The 22,263-nt window shown below is 40.2% G+C and overlaps 1 protein-coding gene across 4 annotated transcripts in view; it reads left to right on the forward strand.

Moving 5' to 3' along the window:
* The first annotated feature begins 16,183 nt into the window (after positions 1-16,183).
* DMXL2 (Dmx like 2) overlaps positions 16,184-22,263 on the forward strand; it is a 54,414-nt gene continuing 48,334 nt past the window's right edge. For all 4 annotated transcript variants that reach the window (XM_068143814.1, XM_068143816.1, XM_068143815.1 and 1 more), the window contains exon 1: positions 16,184-16,322. In XM_068143814.1, the coding sequence (XP_067999915.1) occupies positions 16,236-16,322 (87 nt within the window). In that variant the 5' untranslated portion in view covers positions 16,184-16,235. The remainder of the gene's footprint in view (positions 16,323-22,263) is intronic.

Here is a 22,263-nt window from a genome sequence, read left to right on the forward strand (position 1 = left end):
GACCTTAGGCTGGCATGTGCACCAAAAAAACCCCAGAAGAATTTAAGTCTATATTCCAAGTGTTAAGATTTCAGTTCTGGTATTCTTGAATAACCCACAATCTACTTTATAGGAGTTATTCAGACCATGCCACTATTTAAAAGAGAAAGGTGCTGTTGAAGATGCCTACTCCTCCTAGCAGTTGTTCCTCTTCACATTGATGTTCCTGTATCTGTGGGTGCAGATTCAGCCTCCTGAAGGCTCTCATCTACATTTCATTCTTCCAAATAGCTGAACCAAGCCAAGAGTTTTAAATATATCTCCTCAGCTGTAGGTTTATTGTGCAAAAACAGAAGAAACTCCCTTGTCAGTTTATTGAAATTTTTCTTATCAGTCATGATTTGAGAAGGAAAAGGCTCTTATTTAAAGAGATTAAAATCTGACTTAAAATGCCCACAAGTTGGCCAGAGAAAACCATGTCATTTCATTAATGGTGATACATGTTACCTAAACTTAGCAGTGCTTCAGTCCAATCTTCACCTACATCTGTACTATCTTGGTACAAACCTGTACTCGTCCACTGGATAAAGCAAAAACATGTAAGACCACAAAACTGTTGGACCTTCACACACCCATACACTCTTCTGGGGATGTCAAATGAACAACAACAGGCAGATATATAATTTAGAAAGTCCTCCTTTGAAAGACCTGTCACTAAAGCAGATGGGATTTGTAGACAACCAGACACAGACTATCTTTGTAATGCTGAGAAATGTCACAGTGAGCAACAAAAGTTCTATAACTGTCACTGTGAAGCACCACCATTTCATGTTGCTGAAGTGAACAAGCATATTATACTTGATCTTCCACTCAATCCTCTTCCATCCATTTATTTCTTGTCTTTAAGAAAGCTCCCATACAGCACCATGTCTTCCACTAAAACTCCTGCTGTGCTTTGGAGTCCTCACATTTACAAGCTAAAGGCTAGCAGCCTAAGGCCATGTCCATATGGAAAAAATTAGGTGTCATCTCAACTATGTTAATGTTGTCACATTGGAACACACATATACCATACACGTGCTGTATCTTCACAAGTTCAGCTTGTACTAACTTGGCTTGATCTGGCAGCAACACAAAATTGTGCAACACCACCAGGAAGAACTGCTAAAATACAGATCAGGCCAAAGACAATGAGTTTTTAGAACTTTGGAGCTGACTGACTGTGGCTGTCTATCGAGCAAGCTTCACAGCCTAACTGAATATTCAATACTTTAAAAGCAAAACAGGGTTAAATAACTCTATCTCCTTCAGAATGTTCTCATTTCCAGTGTCCTCCACAAGGCTGCCTCCCAGTACTGATAACAAAGAACACTGTCATAATTTTAATTTTGCATTGATAAGCTTGGTTAATAAGAAGAGATGCTGTTGCTTCTCTCTCTGCATGTATCTCTTTGTGCTGTTGGGAAAGCACATGCTATGTTTGCTGCTTTGTAAGTAACTATGATCAGACACCTTGTTTTCCAGCATTTTCTTATTCCATCTTGACTGGCACTGTCAGAGCACAGCAATCTGCAAAGCAATCACCATGCTCATGATTAAATAGCTCTTCATGGTATTACTCATTTCTCTGGGAGATATGATAAATATATTCTGCAGTTAAAGGCATGAATCAAAAAAAAATCATGATATTTGAATATTTCAGCTCAGGTCTTGATAAAGCAAGGCACATATAAGTAAATCAATCTCACACTGGTCTCCTTTCAATTTCATGGATTCTCCTTTGCAATCATGATGCTGAGTACTAGCCAATCTGAATGGAAATATTACCTGTTCCAAACTGATCAAAATCACGCAGCAACGGACAGTAAGGGCTATAGATACTGCGTGCTCAAGAGAGAAATTTGAGGGCCGAGTGATTATATGTAGATTTATAGTCAGCTCATTTTGCTGCTCATTCCAAGACTCAATAATAACAGTTTTTAAGAAATTCATACAAAGATAGTGACACTAGAGCTAAAAGCAATTGCTGGATTTACCATGCTTGGTAAACAATACCTGCCTTTGACAGAAGTCTTGAGGTCTTACAGCTTTCCCCTAACAGTAGTGGGATTTTATCCTGACTAAAATCAGTGACAACAGACTATCTCCTCCACAAAGTTTTTTTATTTCCTTTTTTTAACCTTTCAGTGAAAGATTTATTTTACTTTCTCAATTAATAGAAAGCAAGCATGGTTTAGGGGCACCAAATCAAGCACCTGCATAGCACACTGGCCTGGCTCTCATAAAAAATACTGTCACTAGGCTTTAGTGTATTTCTTCTCAAAACCAAGGAAACACTGACATTGCTATTTTAAAGATGAAGAACTATACAACTTGCCCAAGAACATATAAAAGTAAGGAACTGAACCCACGTTTTCCTCGTGCAGTTTAAAGTTTACACCATCCCCTATGGGTTCAGAGATAGGTTGATAAGCAAAGTTTCTATGAACATTAGATATCACCTCCTTCCCCTCCCTCCCGCTCAACACAGCCTTTCCTTTCTTCCTCCAACTTCCTAAAGCCCAGAAAGGTACTAGCAAGAACATATCACCTCTGTGTCCCTGGGATATGAAGTATGACAAAGGTATATGGACCTGAAAGAGTTTTTCCACGGGTTTTCTGTGTTCTGGTTTCCATAAGGAAAAACTTGATGATCTCTGAGGTCTTTTCCAACCTGATTGGTTCTAGGCTTCTATGATAAAAAAACAAGACATAAAATAAAATGTATAAAGTGTATTAGTGCATAACCAAATGCAGCCACTGGATGTCACTAATGTTCTACGAATAAAAGCCACACATTACTGTATTTCCAATGTATTTTCTGGTGGAAGTATTTCAACATGCTTTGGCAGCCTCAAAGCCTTCATAAAATACTCACATAGTTAGGACCAGCATGAAAGTTAAACAGACAAACAGGCATACAGAATCTCAGGAACTCTGAGTATAATAAGAATCAACTCTAACTGAATAGATTTCCATTTGGCAAGCAGCAAGACCCCAACGCAGACTAACAATACATGAAAGCAAGTTTCTATGCAGTAATTCTGAGAACATACCAACCTAATTAGTTAGTGCTGAAGAGAACAAAAAGCCAATGTACCCCCATGATAAAAATAAACAGATTTTTTGCTATCTTTCTTTCAATCAACTGATACTAAAATCCATTACTGACAAGAACTTTTCAGTGTGCTTTGTATGTCCATGTGGTAACATTTGAAGGTGGGATTCTATAAACTGCTTTTTTGGGGGTTGTTTGCTTTGTTGTTGTTGTTGTTTGGTTTTCTGCTACCATTAAATTAACTTTCACAGGCAACGCTCTATTTTAGCTTCAATAAATCAAATGATTAAAAATACTTTCTTCCATGCACTTTAGGGGAGGGGTTTGTCAAGTGTCAAGTTGTCAGCCTTCTACTCACTGAACAAAAGATGCACAAAAAGTAAATCATTCAGGGCAAAATCAGCCTTCTAAAAGTGTTTTTGCTAAAAAAACTAAAACAATAAAAATAGGATATAGCATCTGCCAGAACTGAACAATGGTCAAGACTCAGTTTTCTAAGTGTAACACTTAAAGAGTTCTTTTGACTCTGTATTGGAAAAATCAGCTCTGAACACATTACTTTGAATCTAAACCTACCAAGATGAAATTTATCCTTGCAGTTTAGCACTTCCTTCTCTCACTAGTAATTACTACTTTTATTTTCATATGTTAACCAGTAAAAATTAGAGCATTGCTCATTCCACTGATTCTTACAAATTCTTATTCAAAAAGAATAAATCTTCCACTTCTCTTTTGCAATCTTGCAAGCACACAGTGTGTAAGGAGTACATAAATATCACACTAATAACAGCACACCTCAGTATAAAGTTCTTTACTCAGAAAAAAATTTAAGATATCCTAATACTGTTGGGTTTTTTCCCACGTGAAATTGCATAGCTTGGTGAAAGCAACAGCATTCAAAAGGACACAAAACTTTTAAGAGAAAGCAAACTATGCAAACTCTTCCACATAGTTTCAAGTATGTGTACATACTTCCAGTTTTAAAACTCCACTGCTTCTTTCCTCCTTCACTCCCACACTGCATAGGATTCATTGTAATAATGCATCTAAGAAGACAAAGGACTGAGTTCTTTCCAATAGCATTTACCATGAAAAATATCAGTAAGAAAATCACTCTTCATGTCACATTTTGGCAGTCTAACATCAACGTGTATATAACACAAGCATGTTACTGCTTCCCTTTCCCTGGTGCTATGCAACTTCAACATTCAGCATGTATCTCTCAGGGGTTGAGGTGAATCTGCTGCTGATATTCAATACCATGCTGCTATCATGCCAGCTTCAAAATTAAAGCGCTGGCTGCAGCAAAGTATCATGGGGCTTGAAGTTCAGATTATAACAGGAGAAGCCTCCTTTTCAGGTTCTGCTTCGGGTTTCCTGTCTTGTGGTGTGGGCCAGGTTTTGCAGGCAGGTCTCTGGCTTCTGCTTCTGCATTTTGCTGTGCTTCACGGGAAACAGGCTAAGGTGATTGTGCATTGTATCATTTCCAGTAAAACTCTTTACCTCAAGCCAGAGGTATGTGTGTGTTACTTTCCCTTCCACATGTGTTGAGGGGAGACAGGCTTGCGAGAGCAGGCTGTGTTAACCCAGGGCAGTATCACTCCAAGAAACTTGGCATGACGACATGAACTGACAGTCTGATCAAAATAATGTCATAAGCAAGCCAGTAAAGTCATCTTGCAATTTCAGTCTTGCTTATTTTTTCCTATATAATGAAAATTAGATGTATTTTATTTTATTAAAAAGAAGAGATACATATGTATGCATAAAAATAGATAGATAGGTAGGTAGATAGATAGATAGATAGATAGATAATTTGGATGATGTAGGCTGACACAGCAGATGATGTAGGCAGATACATTAAAGACAGCAAAGCAGTGCTGGTGCACATTTACAGAGCCTGTGCCAAAGATGTATTTTGGACCTTTCTAAATACACTTTTCTTGAGTATAGTACCAACAAAGATTCCATGATCAGAAAAACGGATTCATAACTGAATTCATTGACAGATGCCACAACAACAAAACCTGCAGGCTTTTGGAAAAAATAAAATAAAACTAAAACAAACAAACAAACCCCAAACCAAACCCAAACCACAATCAAACAGAGCTATAAGCCTGAGTTGCACTAACAGTGCAAGATCTTGCCTCTCGCAAGAATGAGGCAGGTGGAATTCTTCCATAATGAGTTCTTGACATAGGAATCCCTATTCCTGAAGTGGTGACCCTGTGTAAACCGCAAGAGTCTTGGATATTCCATGAGTTTTGAACACTCATTTTTATGGTTGGGAGATGGTTTGCAAGCATCTACATCCCTAGTGATAATTTCTTTAACTTATAAAAGCTTATAAGGTCTGAAAGGTTTCTGCTGTGTCTCTTTAGACATCCATTCTGTCAGTATATGCCCTTCCTGGAAAATAACAGATGTGATCTTGCCTCTGAGGATGCACAGGAATTTTTCCAAGGCAGCTACCAGAGCACTCCTCAGGAAATTATTCTGATCTATTTCACTGTACCACTCTTACTAATTACTAGCAAAGAGGGACAGATTTGAATTCTGGGATACTAACCTGGAAACTGAGTAATCAATGTTTGAGAAGTTCATACAGAGAACAAAGCTGTATACAAAGGTGAGGTTTTTTTGCTAGCACAGATCATCAGAATACCATCTTGCAGATTTTCTCCCCAAGAGTCATTTGAAGAAAAGAATCCAACATTGTTCCAGCCTTCCTCCACCCTTCCTTTTTGGGTCTTTTACTAGACATCCCATTCCTGAGATAATCTTCCTGCTGCTTGTTCCAAAATTGGGAGAGATTTTCTTGAAAGTGAAAACTCGTTTCCCTTTTGATCAGCTACCATAAACACAAGGGAGAGGAAAATTTAGTGAAGACTTTTAGTATTTTTTCAGTAGATATTTCAGGTTTTTAAAATAGCAAATTCAAGGTCCCTGAGATGGGACTACCAGCATAAACAGTTCATAAGTGGATATCATTGGGTAAAGTAACCAGGCTGAAAAGCAGTGTCATGCCAAGTTTCCTTTATGTCCTTTGTCACATCTGGTAAGACCAATGGTGGTTTCTACCATTGACTCAACCAATGAGTCTGAACCTTCTCGGTTGCCATGACAAACATTTTGCCAGTTGAATCACAGAAATTTCTCACAGCTAACACCATCTGGCAGAGTTCTGAAATGCAGGTGGCTGTGTTACATTATGGATACAACCCTTTCTAAATATAGTGGCACTGATTATTTCCCTTCCCACTACATCCAGGTAGTAACTGAATAAATTTTTGAGGAATGGACAAAACACTCCAAACGTACTTGTATAGTTTTGTTGCCTTTTTTTTTTTTTTTGCCCTAAGTGCACTGTCCTCCCAAATTAAAACCAAACCAAACAAATTAATCACACTGTCTGCACTAGCTTGTCATTTTTTTTTTTTTCTCCCACTCCCATCTGTTCAGTTTCTCTCATCTGGAAATAAGAAAAAGCCAGCAACATTCAACCATTCTGTTCCCTGGAAGCTGGAGCAGTCAAAAGATCAGAGTTTAGAAATAGACCCATGTTGTAGACAGCTTTTTTTAGATGTATTGGCAATTTATATATTGCATGTGTCATTTACCATCAAAAAAAAGTAAAAATTGTACAGACAGGTCAACATGACTATAAAATCACTGGGGGAAAGCGCTGATAACAGGATAATTCTCCTAGCCCTTTGGGCTCTATATAGCAAAACAATTAAAACCTCTCACCTCTTTTATCCCATTAAAAAATAGCGTTATTAGAAACCCTTTCAGTCTCTGCAGTTGGAACTGGAAAGGACTCCTGGTGATTTTGCAGCATTAGTCTCAAGTTTCCCAACTCACCCACCTTAGATGACCATGGGGAAAACACAGTTTAGACAGCTTATGATCTGATGCTTGAAATACTTAAAAGAATTACTACTTCAACATTTCTTTGGGATGATTAATTCCTGCTTCACAGCTCTTCTGGTTTGTTTTTTGTTGTTGGTTTTTGGTTTTGTTTTGTTGTTTTCAATTAACTGGTTCAGAGTTTTCTTCAGACCAGGGATTCCAATCAATGACTAGTTCTATAAATTGATCTGAGTTCTTTACTTCATTAGTACAACAGAACAGATGGAGAATTTATACTGGTGCTAGAGGTCTAAGCACTCAAGCATCAAATTAAGCTGTATAAACCATAATAAATTTCTATGTAACTCTATTGTAAAGTAGTTGATTTATATCTACTGTATTTCTTAGTCATGACAGGACCAAACAAGCCAGTCATTTGCAATGCTGAACCATCTTTCCAAAGCATCTCTCCTTTTCAATACTTACTTTATTTATTTAGGACCAAGACATAATGGGAATAATCAGTCTTTGTGCTGACACTGGGCCTAGTTCAAGAACCCAATGCAAACATTACTTTGGCTCTTTGGTACAAAGCAGACCAAATTCAAGGTTGACCTGACCCACTGCAAGACCTCAAGTGTACTGTGGTGCTGCTGTTAAAAAGTAGTTGGAAAATGTAAGTCCATCCAGGATGTCTCCTACTCCAGGGATCCCCAGAGAGGAGAGGTAGAAGATAAGTAAACACCTTGAGTACTGTGTCCAGTTCTGGGCCCCTCAGTTTAAGAAGGACATTGAGACATGTGAACATGTCCAGAGAAGGGCAATGAGGCAGGGGAGAAGCCTCGAGCACAAGCCCTACAAGGAGAGGCTGAGGGAGCTGGGATTGCTTAGCCTGGAGAAGAGGAGGCTCAGGGGAGACCTCATTGCTGTCTACAACTACCTGAAGGGTGGTTGTAGCCAGGAGGGGGTTGGTCTCTTCTCCCAGGCAACCAGCACCAGGACAAGAGGACACAGTCTCAAGCTGAGCCAGGGGAAGTTTAAGCTTGAGGTGAGGAGAAAGTTCTTCACTGAGAGAGTTATTCGCCATTGGAATGGGCTGCCCAGGGAGGTGGTGGAGTCCTCATCCCTGGAGGTGTTCAAGAGGGGACTGGACATGACACTTGGTGCTGTGGTTTAGTCATGAAGTCTGTGGTGACAGGTTGGACTTGATGATCTTTGAGGTCTCTGTGATTCTGTAAGATGTAGCAACTACTGTTCTCACACTGACAGATTCTTTGGCTAAAGGAAAGCAAACAACACCAGAACAGGTTATTGAGGCACAAAAGAGATATTGGGACAGAAAGAAAAGAAAAAAAAAATGGAGGCCATTTGAAATTCAGACTATATTGCTTACAGTTCCCATCTGCTGCATATCAGATACTTTAGTACAGTTCAGTAATACCACAGGGCTGGTGACTAAACAGCTATTTACAGATGGGAAAACAGTCAAACATGACAAACGGTTGTACTCATAGCTGCCATTACACAGCTGGTCCTATTAATGAAAACTTGTATTGATTACCTTTACAATATAGTATCTGATATTTAGGTTTGTAGTCTGAGACTGTACAAACAGACCAACCTACAGTCTTAGTTGGGCTGCATAGTCAGCAGGAAAAAATAAAAGTGTTTTAAATAGTTATGTGGCCAGAATAATGGAAAACACCCATCAGCAACCAATGTGGCAGAAATTGGGATTATGCTACTCATCTGCTTGACTCTAAGGGAAAAAAAAACACAAAATATAGACTCTGATAATTCTGACCACAAAGCCATTGTGAAATGATCCCTTTTGGGTACCTTAAGACACACACAAAAAAAGTACTATCCACATAACAGACTCCTTGTCCTGCTACCTTAATAACTGGGTTTATGTATTTGCTGGAATAGCAAAGCAAAACAACAAATTCAATGCTGGTCAGATATGGAAGAAAATATTACATACATAAGCAAGGCTCCTTTACTTAAGTGTATAACATCCACAGACATTTCAAGATACGAAACATAGAGAGACTTGATACGAATTCAGAATAAATAACCATCCAGTGAAAACACAAAAGCAAGTTTTTTCCACAAGATTTAACATATGGAAAGTGATACCATTTTCTGCTCCTTTTGATGCAGCAAACCTTTGTGAACAGATGGCAACAGATATGTGTGATGCAGTGGGCAGCATTTCCATATCACGCTGCTGGCAAATAGCACCACCCCTTAACTCATTTACTCCTGTGCACACCCTCAGAACACACGCATGCACTGCTGACTTCTCAGAGGTATTCAGCACAAACAACTCAATAGTAAAGAGCACTCAATGCTAACTTTTCCATATATTGTACACAAATGACTGCTTGTTTTTGCATCTTTCCTTCAACGACTACACAAATAACATTTCCATCTGTTTTTTTTCAGGCAAAAGCTGATAACCCCGTTTCACCCGTTCTAATTTAGCCAAAAGAAACTCAAAGGAAGCTGAGACAGGTCAAGGAAACAAGCTGCCACGTGCATCTGGCAGGTAACACCAGAGAACTGCAGGGGGCAGGACACCAGCTGAGAAAGCACAGCAAGACAAAGAAATACACACAAATTACAGCAAAGCTGAAATACCCTTCCAACCAATCAAGTCAATGGCAAAAAAATATTAACTTATTTAGGTGCAAATTTCGGTTTTTTCTTTTGACTCAATTTAAGGTATGTAGCTGGCTATCCAGAATGCACTTTCTGTCTGTTTATGGTACCGCATAATTATGGCTAGCATTCAGTTCAATTCTCATATCCTGTTTGCAGCTGTAGGAACCCAGAGGATATTTTCCTAAGTACACATCTTTATTACAATCTTAGAATTACCTGCAAGATCAGAACACACAGTTCACATCCCAAAATAATCTGAGAAATGCTCAATGCTATAATACAGTCAAGCAAATTTCACTTTACACTGCAGCATTCTGCAGATCAGTTTGAGGACTAAAATCCACACATTCTTTACCAGCATGTTGACAAAGGAATCAACAGTCCTTAACTGTCTCTGCATTGAGAATCTCCACGGTGAGAAACCCATACAGACATCCCACATTTGGGGGGAAGAAGGTGTAATGAAAGTTGTTGCCTGTAAAATCTTCAAAGGAATACAATTCATTGTCTACAATTACTGACTTTATTCTTTATTGAGTAATACAAACCCCACTAAATCAGTCACCAGTTCGAAACTATGAAGTCTGTAGAGTTTTGCACACCACATCATCCTTAAATTTACCACTACCTCTGAGAAACCTCTCAGTATGCATGAATTCTTTTAGCAACTTCGTATATAGATAGCACTTTGCTCTTGAGATATGCTCCTCAGACACAATTCTAGACTGTAATTTACCAATATATAGTGCATATACCTAGAATAATAATGCTCTATGTACTGCTGTAAGCAATTTTCAAAGGCTTTTCTACAGACACAAATTATGAACAGATGTTCAAGCAAGAAAATTCTGCTGAACTCCACGGCAGTTATGGGCTCACTAACTATCCCCAAGCAAAGATGGTAAACCTTTAGCCTTCCTGAAAAAGAAATTAGGATAGCAACAGTTCTAGATAAAATACCCTATGACTAAATGGGCTTGCAGAGAAAGGATATCTGGAGGTTTCAGTTGTGGGGCTTTTTAGTACTTTGCAAAAAGCAAACTACAGAAGCAATATAAATTAAGATGCTAGCTTTGATCACAAGGTCCACAGAACATATATTAACTATCTTACATGCTCACTGTCAAAAGAGCAAGTAAACCTCTAAATCTGAGTGAACTGCCCACTTGCCACTTCAACAACTAGAACTTACACAGGAGTAGCATCTACAAGTCCTATTCATCAGGCAGAAGTCCTTGAATCAACCATCAAGCAAATGTGTCAGTCCCATTCATAATCAAGCAATTCACAATTGACACTGAACCTAAGGACTCTTTAGAGAAAGAAAATTTCAGAGACATACACACTACAAATTACAATTTCATACTTCTTTCATTAAAAAATTGCCAGTAACTCAAAACTCTTGCTGAAAGACTGCTCATAGGTGTTAATGCTCACACAACCTCCTAGAGTTCATTTCACTAAGACTGTTTAAGAATGGCTGAAAAATAGCTGAATAATATTCAGTAGAACTAATTCCAATTAATTTAGTTTTCAAATGGAGGATGATATTAGCTCTTTGTGTCCTAGGACTGCAAGGCAGCCAAAGTGGAGGTATTTGGGGGGGGAAGTTAAAATAGTTTTTATAAATCTATTTTCTAGTTCACAGGATATTTTAGATATTCAGCTTTTAACCCTGAGTGATACAGACAGAAGACTAAGACTCCTATAGAGCTTCAGTTAGTACTATGTGCTCTGTTCTACCTCCCCAGCTTTTTCAAGTCAATTAGACTTGAGAACTTCACTCAAATTTTAAAACCAAATTTCATCACTCAGAGAGATGAGAACTGGTGAGAGATGTCTCAGAGTTCTATTAGTAAGAAGGAATATTGATAGCTATTTTACTCAAATTGTTTATATCTGTTCTGACAAGTTCACTAGAAATGCATAAAGCAAGTCGAATACTTGCAGTCCCAAAACTACCCATAAGAAACAGGCTTGTACTGCCTAAGCCACAGCCCAAACAGATACCTTGCACTGTTATTCTCAACACAAGAAAATTCCATTGGGTAATTAGAAATGGTTCAGCTCAAGGGTCAACAAGGTCATGAAGTTTATGCTACAGACATGAGTATTTAGAAGTTAATGATTAGATCCTCAAAAAGTTAACAAACCAAATTAAGCCCCAGCAGTTGGCACACAACACATTAATTTCACTGAACTGTGACAACATGGTTCACAAGGCACAAATTCAGTCTTATTTTACACATCTTTTCACAACACATTCACTGTATAGTCAAGGAAGTAGCAAGATGTTCCAGAGAGCAGCCTGAACGACCAAGTTCAGTGCTCTACACAATACACTACTCGTGTTCTTCAGAAACTGTGCTAAGGATATACACAATACGAATTCACGTGTGGATACTGTTTCCACTCTTCTCCCTCACCCAATGGAAATACACCTTTAAATTGAAAGCCAGTGTTTATTGTTTTTTAAAACTGCAAACACAAGAAATTAAGAGGCTCATAGCGCCTTTCAACAGCTACATCCAAAAATGAGCACATACTTCATTTCCACCTGCAGTTAAAAGGAAACAAAAGTGACAGCTATAATGTTACAAGCTTGGCTGGTTTTGCTTATAACTTGTGAACCCACACTACAAGTCTTCTGAAGGACAGACACTATTGTAATAGGCTTAAGGTAGTTAAGGTCTTACCAAAATCCAATGAGTCTTAGGAGTACATTGGGTTCAGATGCATTCAGTTACCTGGAGAAAGTAAATTAGGCAAAATGAGATAGCATGTAATATTATTTTCAAAGCAGTCTACATAAATACCAATAAAATCCAAGAAGGGTACCACATGCAAAGCAAAATTAAAATAACACATGAGAAAGATGATTCCCTTAGAGATTCTTTTTTCTTATTAGAAAAATAAGAGCTCTCTTACAAAGTTAGGATTCATTTGTGACAAGGCACCTTGAAGCTGAAGAAATACACAGTACAAGAGCTAGCAAGAAAGCAACACAAACCTAAACCAATGACAAGCTTTTCAAATGTCAGCCAAAAATATTTTGGCTTAAGCTCCCCAGAAGGGCTTTTAATTAAAGTACATCAGCTTTCACTGCAAAATTGTTTCTGGGGTGCTTATAAAATGGTTGGTGTTGAGTATCTGGTCTGTGCCTGAAAACAGTCATCAGAAGGTCATAAAAGGAATCATCTTCTGGTATCCTTCAGCTCCTGGATATGAGTCTGTTCTACAGTTAACACCATGCAACACCTCTCATTACCTTCTTAAGGAGAGAAATATCTGCCTTCAAGAAATGCAGAGTTAAAACCTTTGCTACAGCATATAACTGAGTATGTATCTTCAATTTGAGGGTGCTGGAGAACTGGAGCAGGCTGCCCAGAGAGACTGTGGAGTTTCCTTCTATGCAAACTTTCAAAACCCACCTTGGATGCATTCCTGTGCAACCTGCTCTAGGTGACCCTGCAGATGATTTGGACTAGTTTGAATCTCTTACAACTCCCATCATTCTGCAATTCTGTGATCCAGTAAGGGAAAATGGTTAGGCATCTATGCACTACCCAGCAGTTAGATACTTCCCAGGAAGCAAGACAGCCATGAATATGATTTTAAAAATGATTTCACAAAAATTGTACTGCAGCAAGGTCTTTTCAGGAGTACCGAAGCAGTCATCCTTCACGGCTGAATGCTTTTCTTCAGGGATGAATACAATGTATGCAAGAACCCAGTGAAGATCTGAGACAATCATCATGGATCATGAGGAAAATATTCATAAAGTCCTAAAAGCAGTGTGCTTTCATGGAATGGAGAAGCTCTCCATTTCGTACAGAAAGGTAAAAGCCTTCAGAATCAGATAAAACTCAGAGTGGTTAAAACAGGGTATGTTCTTCAGGCTTCAAACTCCATGGCTGGAGTGCAGCATTTCACCTTTGAAATAAAAAGCAGCCCAGCAAAGGCATTTATCTTGCCTGATGACTCATATGAGTTTTGCTTTCTTTCCCAAGACTGTGTACAGCATATTTCTTTTGCACAAGCTTTAGGATTTCTCCCTTTCCAAAAAAAAAAACCCATCCAGCTTTTGCCAAAAGCACAAAATTATCCTCTTTTACCCCTAAGCAAAGCTGGGAGGGTTAATATTAATCATGGTTTCTATATCAAACCATTGGCTTTCCTCCTAATTATTTTATATACCACCTTCTTATGCCAAGTGAAAATACTTCTTCCTACAGCAAATAGAACCAAGTTATTTCTCCATAGGATCTGTGTAGTTCAGTGTCTGTTTTCTAAATTTGGATGTCTTTGCCTCCCTCTGTTTTTGAAACTAGCAGAAAAAAGGCATCTCAGCCTTTGAATACTGATAGATTTTTTTTTGTTGTTGTTTTCTTTGTTTGTTGTTTTTTTTCTACTTTTCCTGTAGTTGGAGAAGCAAAAGGATAACCAGCAGTCATCTTTATTCAAGATGCAGCCAAGGTCTTGAGAGGTCACATAATCCATGCTGCTAAATGAGCCAAAAGCAAAGTATCATCAATTTCCCTAACACATTTCAAAACCTCCACCTTAGGTAGCTCCAACTGCAGCTTATTAGCATACATTAAATAGACTTTTGGCTCCATACAGCAGCCACTTTCCTTAGGTAATAGAATTATTCCTCCCACAATTCCAATTAGCTTCAAGACATAGCAGGGAATTCCTGGGCGAACAGACTCCAGCAGAGGAACTGCAGATACTTCTCAGCATCAAAATAGAAGTAATTTACCAAAGCAACAAGAAAGTAGAGGATTGAAAGGGAAAAGAAAGAAGAGCATGGATGTCTCTTACATTGTATTTAAATTTATATATATGAGAGATTGATTCATGTTCTTGAGCATAGCAATCATAGATAGAAATCATGTTCAAATGCACTGAAAACTACTGAAATTTGAGACATTGAAGTCACTAATAAGGAAGAATCGATGAACGTAAATAAGATGTCAGCAAAACTCAGGTGAAAATACATGTTTGCAGGAAGAATGTGAAGGCCTTCTATGCAGAATAAGAATGATTCTTGCCCACAGCTGTACACCTGAACTAGCCACAAATAAGAGTATTTCATTATTCAACTGATAAATGTTGCATTATTTTGACTTTAAAGAGGAACTTTACCAGCTTCAGAATAGCATACATTCTCTGACCCACAGCAAGGTTTCAGTGGAATTAAGAGTGCAACACAAGCCAAACACTGTGAGAAGCTTCTCACCAACTCAAGCAATAAGATGAAAGTCTTTCTCTAGTTGGCATGCCCAAGAGTTACCAGGCATCATACTTAGTCTGATTAGGTAATAGAAGACTGAGTTGAAACCCCAAAGTTCTCCCTTATCACATACTACTCCAAAAGACTGAACTGATACTGCAGGTACTCTGATTTTTTGCCATCACAAGCTTTACTACGCCTAAAAAGAAAAAGCTTTCCTTTAAATCTCCCATCTTAGCTGAGGTTTCAAGTCAGTAGAGTCCGTGCTCTGAGTGTGTGAGAAAGAGACTGTTTTAGGGTCCTTGTAAATACCCGCGTAGGAGAGACTGGTAAGAAATTGACACTACTTGAAGAGCAACAGGAGGAGGTGGGGTACTGCCTTCTTTAAGATGCTTGGGTGCATTTTGTGCACATTATGTGACCTCACAAAATTGATATAGCGTTTGCTGCTTTTTTTGCAGTAACTGCCAAACGCTGCTGAAAACAAAAGCCTTTAAATATACCTGTCATTTTCTGTCTCAGAAGTGTGATGAAGGCTGAATCTTATGGCAGGAAAGCTAAACTCTGAAGGGGGGTAAAGGCTCAACGACGCGCTGCCCAGCCAGCGCACCGCTCAGCAGCTGCTGGGAGGCTGCTGCTGCAGGCAGCAGGGGCGGTTCTCGCTGATTCCCAAGAGCTTCATAAGCTCTTCAAGATATGACCAAACGTGAGGATGAAAATAATCCGAAGCACTGTATGCAACTAATAAAACGCCGAAGTGCGAGACTGGCAGCACACCCCCTGACGACGCGCTGTGCAGTTGCGGACTGCCAGCCCAGCCTCTTCTCTGCTCTGCCAGGAGACACTTCCCTCTCGGCACACTTACAGCGCACGATTCGGGGAAGACACCTCCCCAACCCGCCTCCCCGTTGGAACGCTGCGGCGGTGGATAAAGCCCTCCCAGATGCTCTCTCTCCTCCCTCCCGCCCCTGTGAGGCGCCATGCCAGCGTCTCACCTCGAGGCGCCAGCCAAGCGCACCGCGTCGCGCACCTCAGCCGCACCTCCCTCCCCTTAGTTACACCCAGCGCTTTTCCAGCCCTCTCGCTCTTCGCCCGTCCCAGGGAGCCGGCGGCTAGCGCCCCCCGCCCTCCCCGCGCGACCTTTAACAGCCTCACACGCACGCGCTCAACGGCCCTCCCCAACTGACTCAGGCGCTGCGCGGCGGGCGCGCGCCCGCCACCTCTCCCTCCTGCCAGCCCTGGCGCGCGCGCGCTCGCGCTCGCTCGCGGCAGCGAGCAGAGCCTCGGCCCCGCGAGGCGTACGGGAGCGCGGCGGCATCCGGGTTTCCGAGCGCTCGTCGCCGGCGGCAGCGGCGCTGCCGTCCCTAGGAGAGCGGCGCGGCGGGGGCGGGGGAAAGAGACGCGATGCATCTCCACCAAGTGCTCACCGGCGCCGTTAACCCCGGGGACAATTGTTATTCGGTGGGCAGCGTTGAGGACATCCCCTTTACGGTAATACTGGCGGTGCGAGAGGAGACACGGCCGGGAGGGGGGGGAAGGGGAAGGCATTTTGTAGGCCCGAAGAGAGCGGTGGGAGGGGCTGGAGGAGATTAACCTGTCGGGACGGGGAGAGGAGGGGGTACGAATAGGGTGGTTTGTGGGCTGATATATCGGGGTGGTCGAGGCCGGGGTTGCGAGGGCCTCGGGGTGGCGTGGAGAAGGCGGGCGGTTGAGAGCCGGCATGTTTATGGGTGGGGTATGGTGGGAGCGCTCCTCCGCGGCACCGGACTGCTCCCGGGCGGCAGGGGTCGTGGGAAGACCCGCGTGACCCGCCGCGGAGTGTCGCCGTCTGAGACGCCCTCCAGAAGGACTCTGGCTCCTCGCTTTTCCCGGGATACAGCTGCAGATGGAGGCTGGTCTCCGTGTCTGTACCCGTTTCTTCTGGCGAGTGCTCCCTGGATCCTCTAAATTCCAGCCGGCAGCCAGGGACGACCCCGCTGTGCATCCCCAGATTTTGCTGGCTGTTTTTTGTTTGTTTTTTTTGTCGGGGGGAGGGGGGGTTCATGGTCTTTCTGCAAAGAGAAGATAGTCTGTTGCACTTTTGATGAACGTTTGGCATCAGTTGCTGTGATTAGTATTACACAAATTAGTTACATGCACATCTTAAACTGAAAGAGAAAAGAAAGTGACACACTAAGTAAATTTCAGGAGTTAGTAATTTATACAATAAAATCTGTTTATCATCCATAGGCTATTTTTGCTTAATGTCAATTCCCACTTTTTTAGCTTATGAAAATGCTTCTCTGATTTTGAATGATCACCTTCTGCGGTGTTTTACATACTACCAGCTAATCAGTATGTTACTATTTGGGAATAAATTGTTTCATTAGATTTTTTGTATTAATATTTACAAGATTATATCATAGGCACAAACTAATTCCAAGCTAAATGACACAAAGCATAATTTTGAGCCCAAGGTAACTGTCAACAGACTTACCAAACTAAATTTAAAGTAATCTAAAGCTTTCTGTAGATTGTCACAGATGTCTGATTTCAGTGAGGAATGCTTGAAAGTCTTAAGAAAGAAAAGGTACCATGTGTGTCTTCATTTTCTGTGTTCTGCTGCTATGCAGCCATACTGCTATTAAAGGGATCTCTGTTACTTTTGATATTTATATAAGAACTCACTCATATTCATATGGTAATGTGTTTCTTTGTAGTGTGACAATTTAACAAGTCAATCAGCTGGTATTACGAAAGATAACTTTATGTTCATTCTCGTAATAGTTTTGATAGCGTAAAAAATGAGTACTGTATTATGGTTTACACAATAATTTTCCAAGAACAGATGTAATGTTTTACAAAAACATACAGAATCATTTTGGTAGCACATGAATGATGAACCTGCAGGTAACAGACCTCACTCTCCTCTCTGGCTACTGCATCAAATTTTTTATCATACAGTCCAGAGGGAACTAAGGGGATAATTACATTTCAATAAATGTATCTTCTGGTCTTCCACAGGTACAAGTTTCCTCTTCCCTTTTTCTCCTTTCTCTGTATTTGTTATATTATGTTCTGCTGGTCTAGGCCTTGGTCCTACAGTAAACTGTGCAGTTAAAAACATCTGCTTGCAGGTTCAGGGTTTTATATCCAGATTCTTGCAAAATTAGTTACCTGTGTACTCTCAGTAGCATCATAATCTACCATCCACTGTGGGTGCCACTTAGTGCCTGACCTTAAATTGTTGGTCAGCATCAATAACACTGTATTGACACCCCCCCCACCCCCAAATGATTACCGAGATCCTGAAGCAGGATTTGCAGTTCAAGCAAGAGATCACCTGTGTTGGTGACAGAGCCTGGCTCTGTAGATACGCTCTTAAGCCTTGTCAGCCTCTAGAACACCACAGAAGCAGGGCAGTAGAAGGCAAGAGGTTAGTGGAGGTCTTTCTGCACAGTATATGCTTTATGTACTAAATGAATCCGTATGAAGTTGGGCTGTGGCAGAGGAGCTATTGTTTGTGTGCATATTGTGTTTGTTTATATTTTGGTTAATGTTGGGGCATTCATTTAAAATGTGTGAGAACGGGTTCAAAAGTGCTACAACTGATTCATCACAGGGACTTGAAAATACAGCATTTTTGTGTGCAGAAATGAATCACTAATGTTTAAGTTACTTTACTTAGTAGTGGAATAATGTGTATGTATTTACTAGTTAATAATTTTGGAGCTATTTCCTTTTTTTCTTCTGAGGAGAAATGTCCTCTTAAGATGAACTTGCTTTAGAGGTCTAACTCCAGCAATCTTAGTATTCTAAGAGAAGGAACACATTCCTGATTAGGGACACTGCAATTCGGAGGTTCTTCTTCATCCATTCTTTCCTCTGTGGTTTGCTCTTGGTTTGTTTACATGACTCCTTGCTGGGGACAAAGGTAAACTTTGAATTTCCAAGTCAGTGTAGCTAAAGCTAAGATGATAACGTATTCTGTCTCCACTTTTTCAAAGGTATGGTGAAACTCGTTGAGTTACCCTGAGAATAAGAAAGGGAAATAATTTTGCCAATAATGCTTTATTTTCCTGCTAAAAAACCAAGTATCAGTGACTCCATAAAGCAAAACAAATGCAAATAATAGGCCAGTGCTGCAGGTTGGCTACAAAGTTTTTGTCAGTCCATTATCTGAAGTGCACATAGTGTTCTTTCCTCCCTGTGCTCCCACATCTGCCTGCAGCAGTCTTGACATATGTCTGGCATTTCTGAAATCAGGGGTGAAGCACAGAGATGCTTTGTTAACAGACTGGTCTGTGTATGTTGTAGCTGTATCATGCCCAGTCTCCTAGAGTGGTGATAAACAGGAAAATTCTGTTTGAAGGGTGATATGAAACAAAATGGCTTCATAATGCAGCCTTCAGCCTCCCTTTTATTGAGGTCCAAAAAGGACACTGCATAAGCAAATGGTTTAAGTACTAAATGACACAAATCTGGGATTAGTAATTTCTAGTAATAATTATACGCACTGTTCAACTTGTTGTTGCTTCCTGTTGCATTTCAGCAAATACTGTTAACCACGTTTCACACATGAGCTTACAGAAGGCCACAGTTGAGCCTTATGCAGAAGAGTGATACAGCACACACCCTGCCTAGACAGAAGAGTTGTTATTTGAGCATTATAGTCTTAATGGCAGCTAAGGAGTTTTTAAAGGTAGTAAACTGCATTTTTCAAACCACTGTTGATTTCACTTAGCTTTTGTTAAGCAACCTGTTTACCCTGAGCCAATTTGAGCCACTGACCCTAACTTTGAATGGGATGTATCTTACCAACCTTTCTATGGAGTAAGGTGGTTTTAAATAAAGAAGATAAGCTGTTCAGATTCTGTTCACATGACCTCTGCCCTTTGTCCAGTCTCAGGGTTGGGGATTTTTTCCCCCTGAAACTGAACAGAATGTAGCTGTATCTAAGGTCAGCCTAGGCTTAAAAAAAAAATCTCCATAGTTTTGTCAACTACTTAAAGACTAGACTAAAATTCTAATCACTGGCTAATGTCCCACAAACAAAAGGTAATGAATATTTACATCTTGTAAAAGATTGTCCTGGTTAAGCTTGGATAGCTGGTGCAGTGCTGCGTTTTGGATTTAGTGTGAGAATAATATTTTAGTTGTGGCTAAGTAGTACTTATCCTAAGTCAAGGATTTTTCAATTTCCCATGGCTCTGCCAGTGAGTGGGTGCATAAGAAGCTGGGAAGGAGCAGGACCAGGACAGCTGACCTGAACTATCCAAAGGGATATTCCCTACTGCAGGACATCATGCCCAGTATATGAACTGATGGGAGTTGGCTGGGAGGGGCCAGCTGCAGCTCAGGCATCAAGTCAGTGGGTGGTGAGCAATTGCACTGTGTATCACTTGTCTTTTCTTGAGATTTATTTATCTTTTTGTTACAATCCTTTTCATTAGTATAATTAATGTATGTAATTTTAGTTCAGCTACTCTTACATTAACACAAGAGTTTTATTTTTTCCAATCTGACTCTGCTTCCCATCCCACTGGGGCTGTGTGATGCTTAGTTACTGGCTGGGGTTAAACCACAATAGAAGCAGCACACAATGCATGAAATATGGAACTCTAAACATTATTATTGAAAAAATCAGAATACCAGATTTTAGGGATATATGTGCACAAGAACTCTTCTGATAGGGGTGGGGAAAAAGTAGTTTTTGAAAAGGACAAGCTTCTTGATGTCTTCCAAGCCAGTACTGACACTTGGCCTGGAACTGTGGGCAATGAATTTCAGAAGCTGTTGCAGATGAAAGTCTCCCACATCCATGTAAACATTTTTACTTCAGTAAGACCAGCAAAATCTTCATCTACAGCATTGTATTCAGAAGGCACAGCAACTGAGAATAGGTTTTCTCTGCTGTGTAGGATTCTCCTCTGCTTAATCCCTCTTGAAAAATTACATATTAAGCCCCTTATCTGCTAATTACTCTCAGTGATTTATTATTACTTATTTACATACATATATCTACATGTTCTCTACTGTGAACTGATTTGCAGATGCTTCTGAAGGGGTGTGTGTAAGCATATTGTAAAGTATTTAATCATGAACTTTTCTCAAATGCCAGTTTAGGAGAGCCTGTTCTACAGGCCAGCAGTGGGTTAGGTAGATTATTATTGGTTATAGAATCAATAAGGTTGAAAAAGACCTCAGAGATCATCAAGTCCAAGCTGTCACCCAACACCTTATTTTGCATTCAGTGTGTGTAATTCTACTAGAAGAGGAGAAGAGGTAGAGGAGAAGTGTAAATGTTGTGCCCATTGAGGAGACTTGGGAAACCTTTCAGAGTTCAGGTGTCTTAAATGCTGCTAGGAAGGTAGAGGAATTTCTGCACCTTGTGTGTTTACTATCCCTAGTCAGAAACTTAGGGATAAATGTTACACTATATATATATGGCAAAGACAGGCTTTGACTGAGATTTTAATGCATATTTTAATTAAATTTTGTAATTTTGGATATTTATGAACTGGTTTTTTTTAAAAAAAGTAGTATCACTATGGGCTGATTCTGTTTCTTCCACATTATTTACTGCCTTGCAATGAATGCCTCAGCAGTCCACACTGGAGCTTGAGCGCTTTGCGTCTGTTTTGCTTACACTGAATTTGTAGAGTTGCAGGTTATAGAAAGAGAAGAGTCATTCCTTATACAGAGAAAAATATAAAGAAAAAGCAAGATGAGAGTGTGAAGGACTACATTTTTACCTTTCTCTTAGTTTCAGTGTTCAACATTTGAGAACCAAACCAAAACACATGGGCAGCTGAAAAAGGTAGATGCACGTGTTGCTTCCCCGTTATCTGAAAACGGACCATAGGACACAATGTCCTACTTACGTCTGGTGCTCCTGCATTCAATTAGAGCTTTGTCATTGTTCATTTCAGTGGTCCCAGATCTTGACAGAACAGACACTGGCGAACTACAGCCTATTAGTTGCTTATGGATCCTGCAAGTCATCCTTGTGTTCTGGCAGTGCTGCAACTCCATTTAATTTTCTCTTTGGAGTTATCAGTGACATTAGAAATGGAGGTTGGCAAATATTCCATGTGGGTGGTTTTACTGCATTTGTTTCATTCAGTGACTACTCATAATTGTTGATCTAAGACCTCTGTGTTGCTCTCATCCATTACAGTATTTCGGAATCTTATTTTCTGTCTTTCCTTTTTGCATGGTTTACCAGGTTTCCATTCTTTTTATCAGAGTAGAATAGAGAATACAGAATTAACCAGGTTGGAAAAGACCTTCGAGATCATTGAGTCCAACCTATCACCCAACACCATCTAATCAACTAAACCATGGCACTAAGTGCCTTATCCAGTCTCTTTTTAAACACTTCTAGTGATGGTGACTCCAACACCTCCCTTGGCAGCCCATTCCGATGGCCAATCACTTTCTGTGAAGAATT

This window comes from Melanerpes formicivorus, unplaced genomic scaffold (assembly GCF_026170545.1).
Source record: "Melanerpes formicivorus ecotype bairdi unplaced genomic scaffold, bMelFor1.0.p_v2 SCAF_10, whole genome shotgun sequence".
In the NCBI taxonomy this organism is placed as follows: domain Eukaryota; kingdom Metazoa; phylum Chordata; class Aves; order Piciformes; family Picidae; genus Melanerpes; species Melanerpes formicivorus.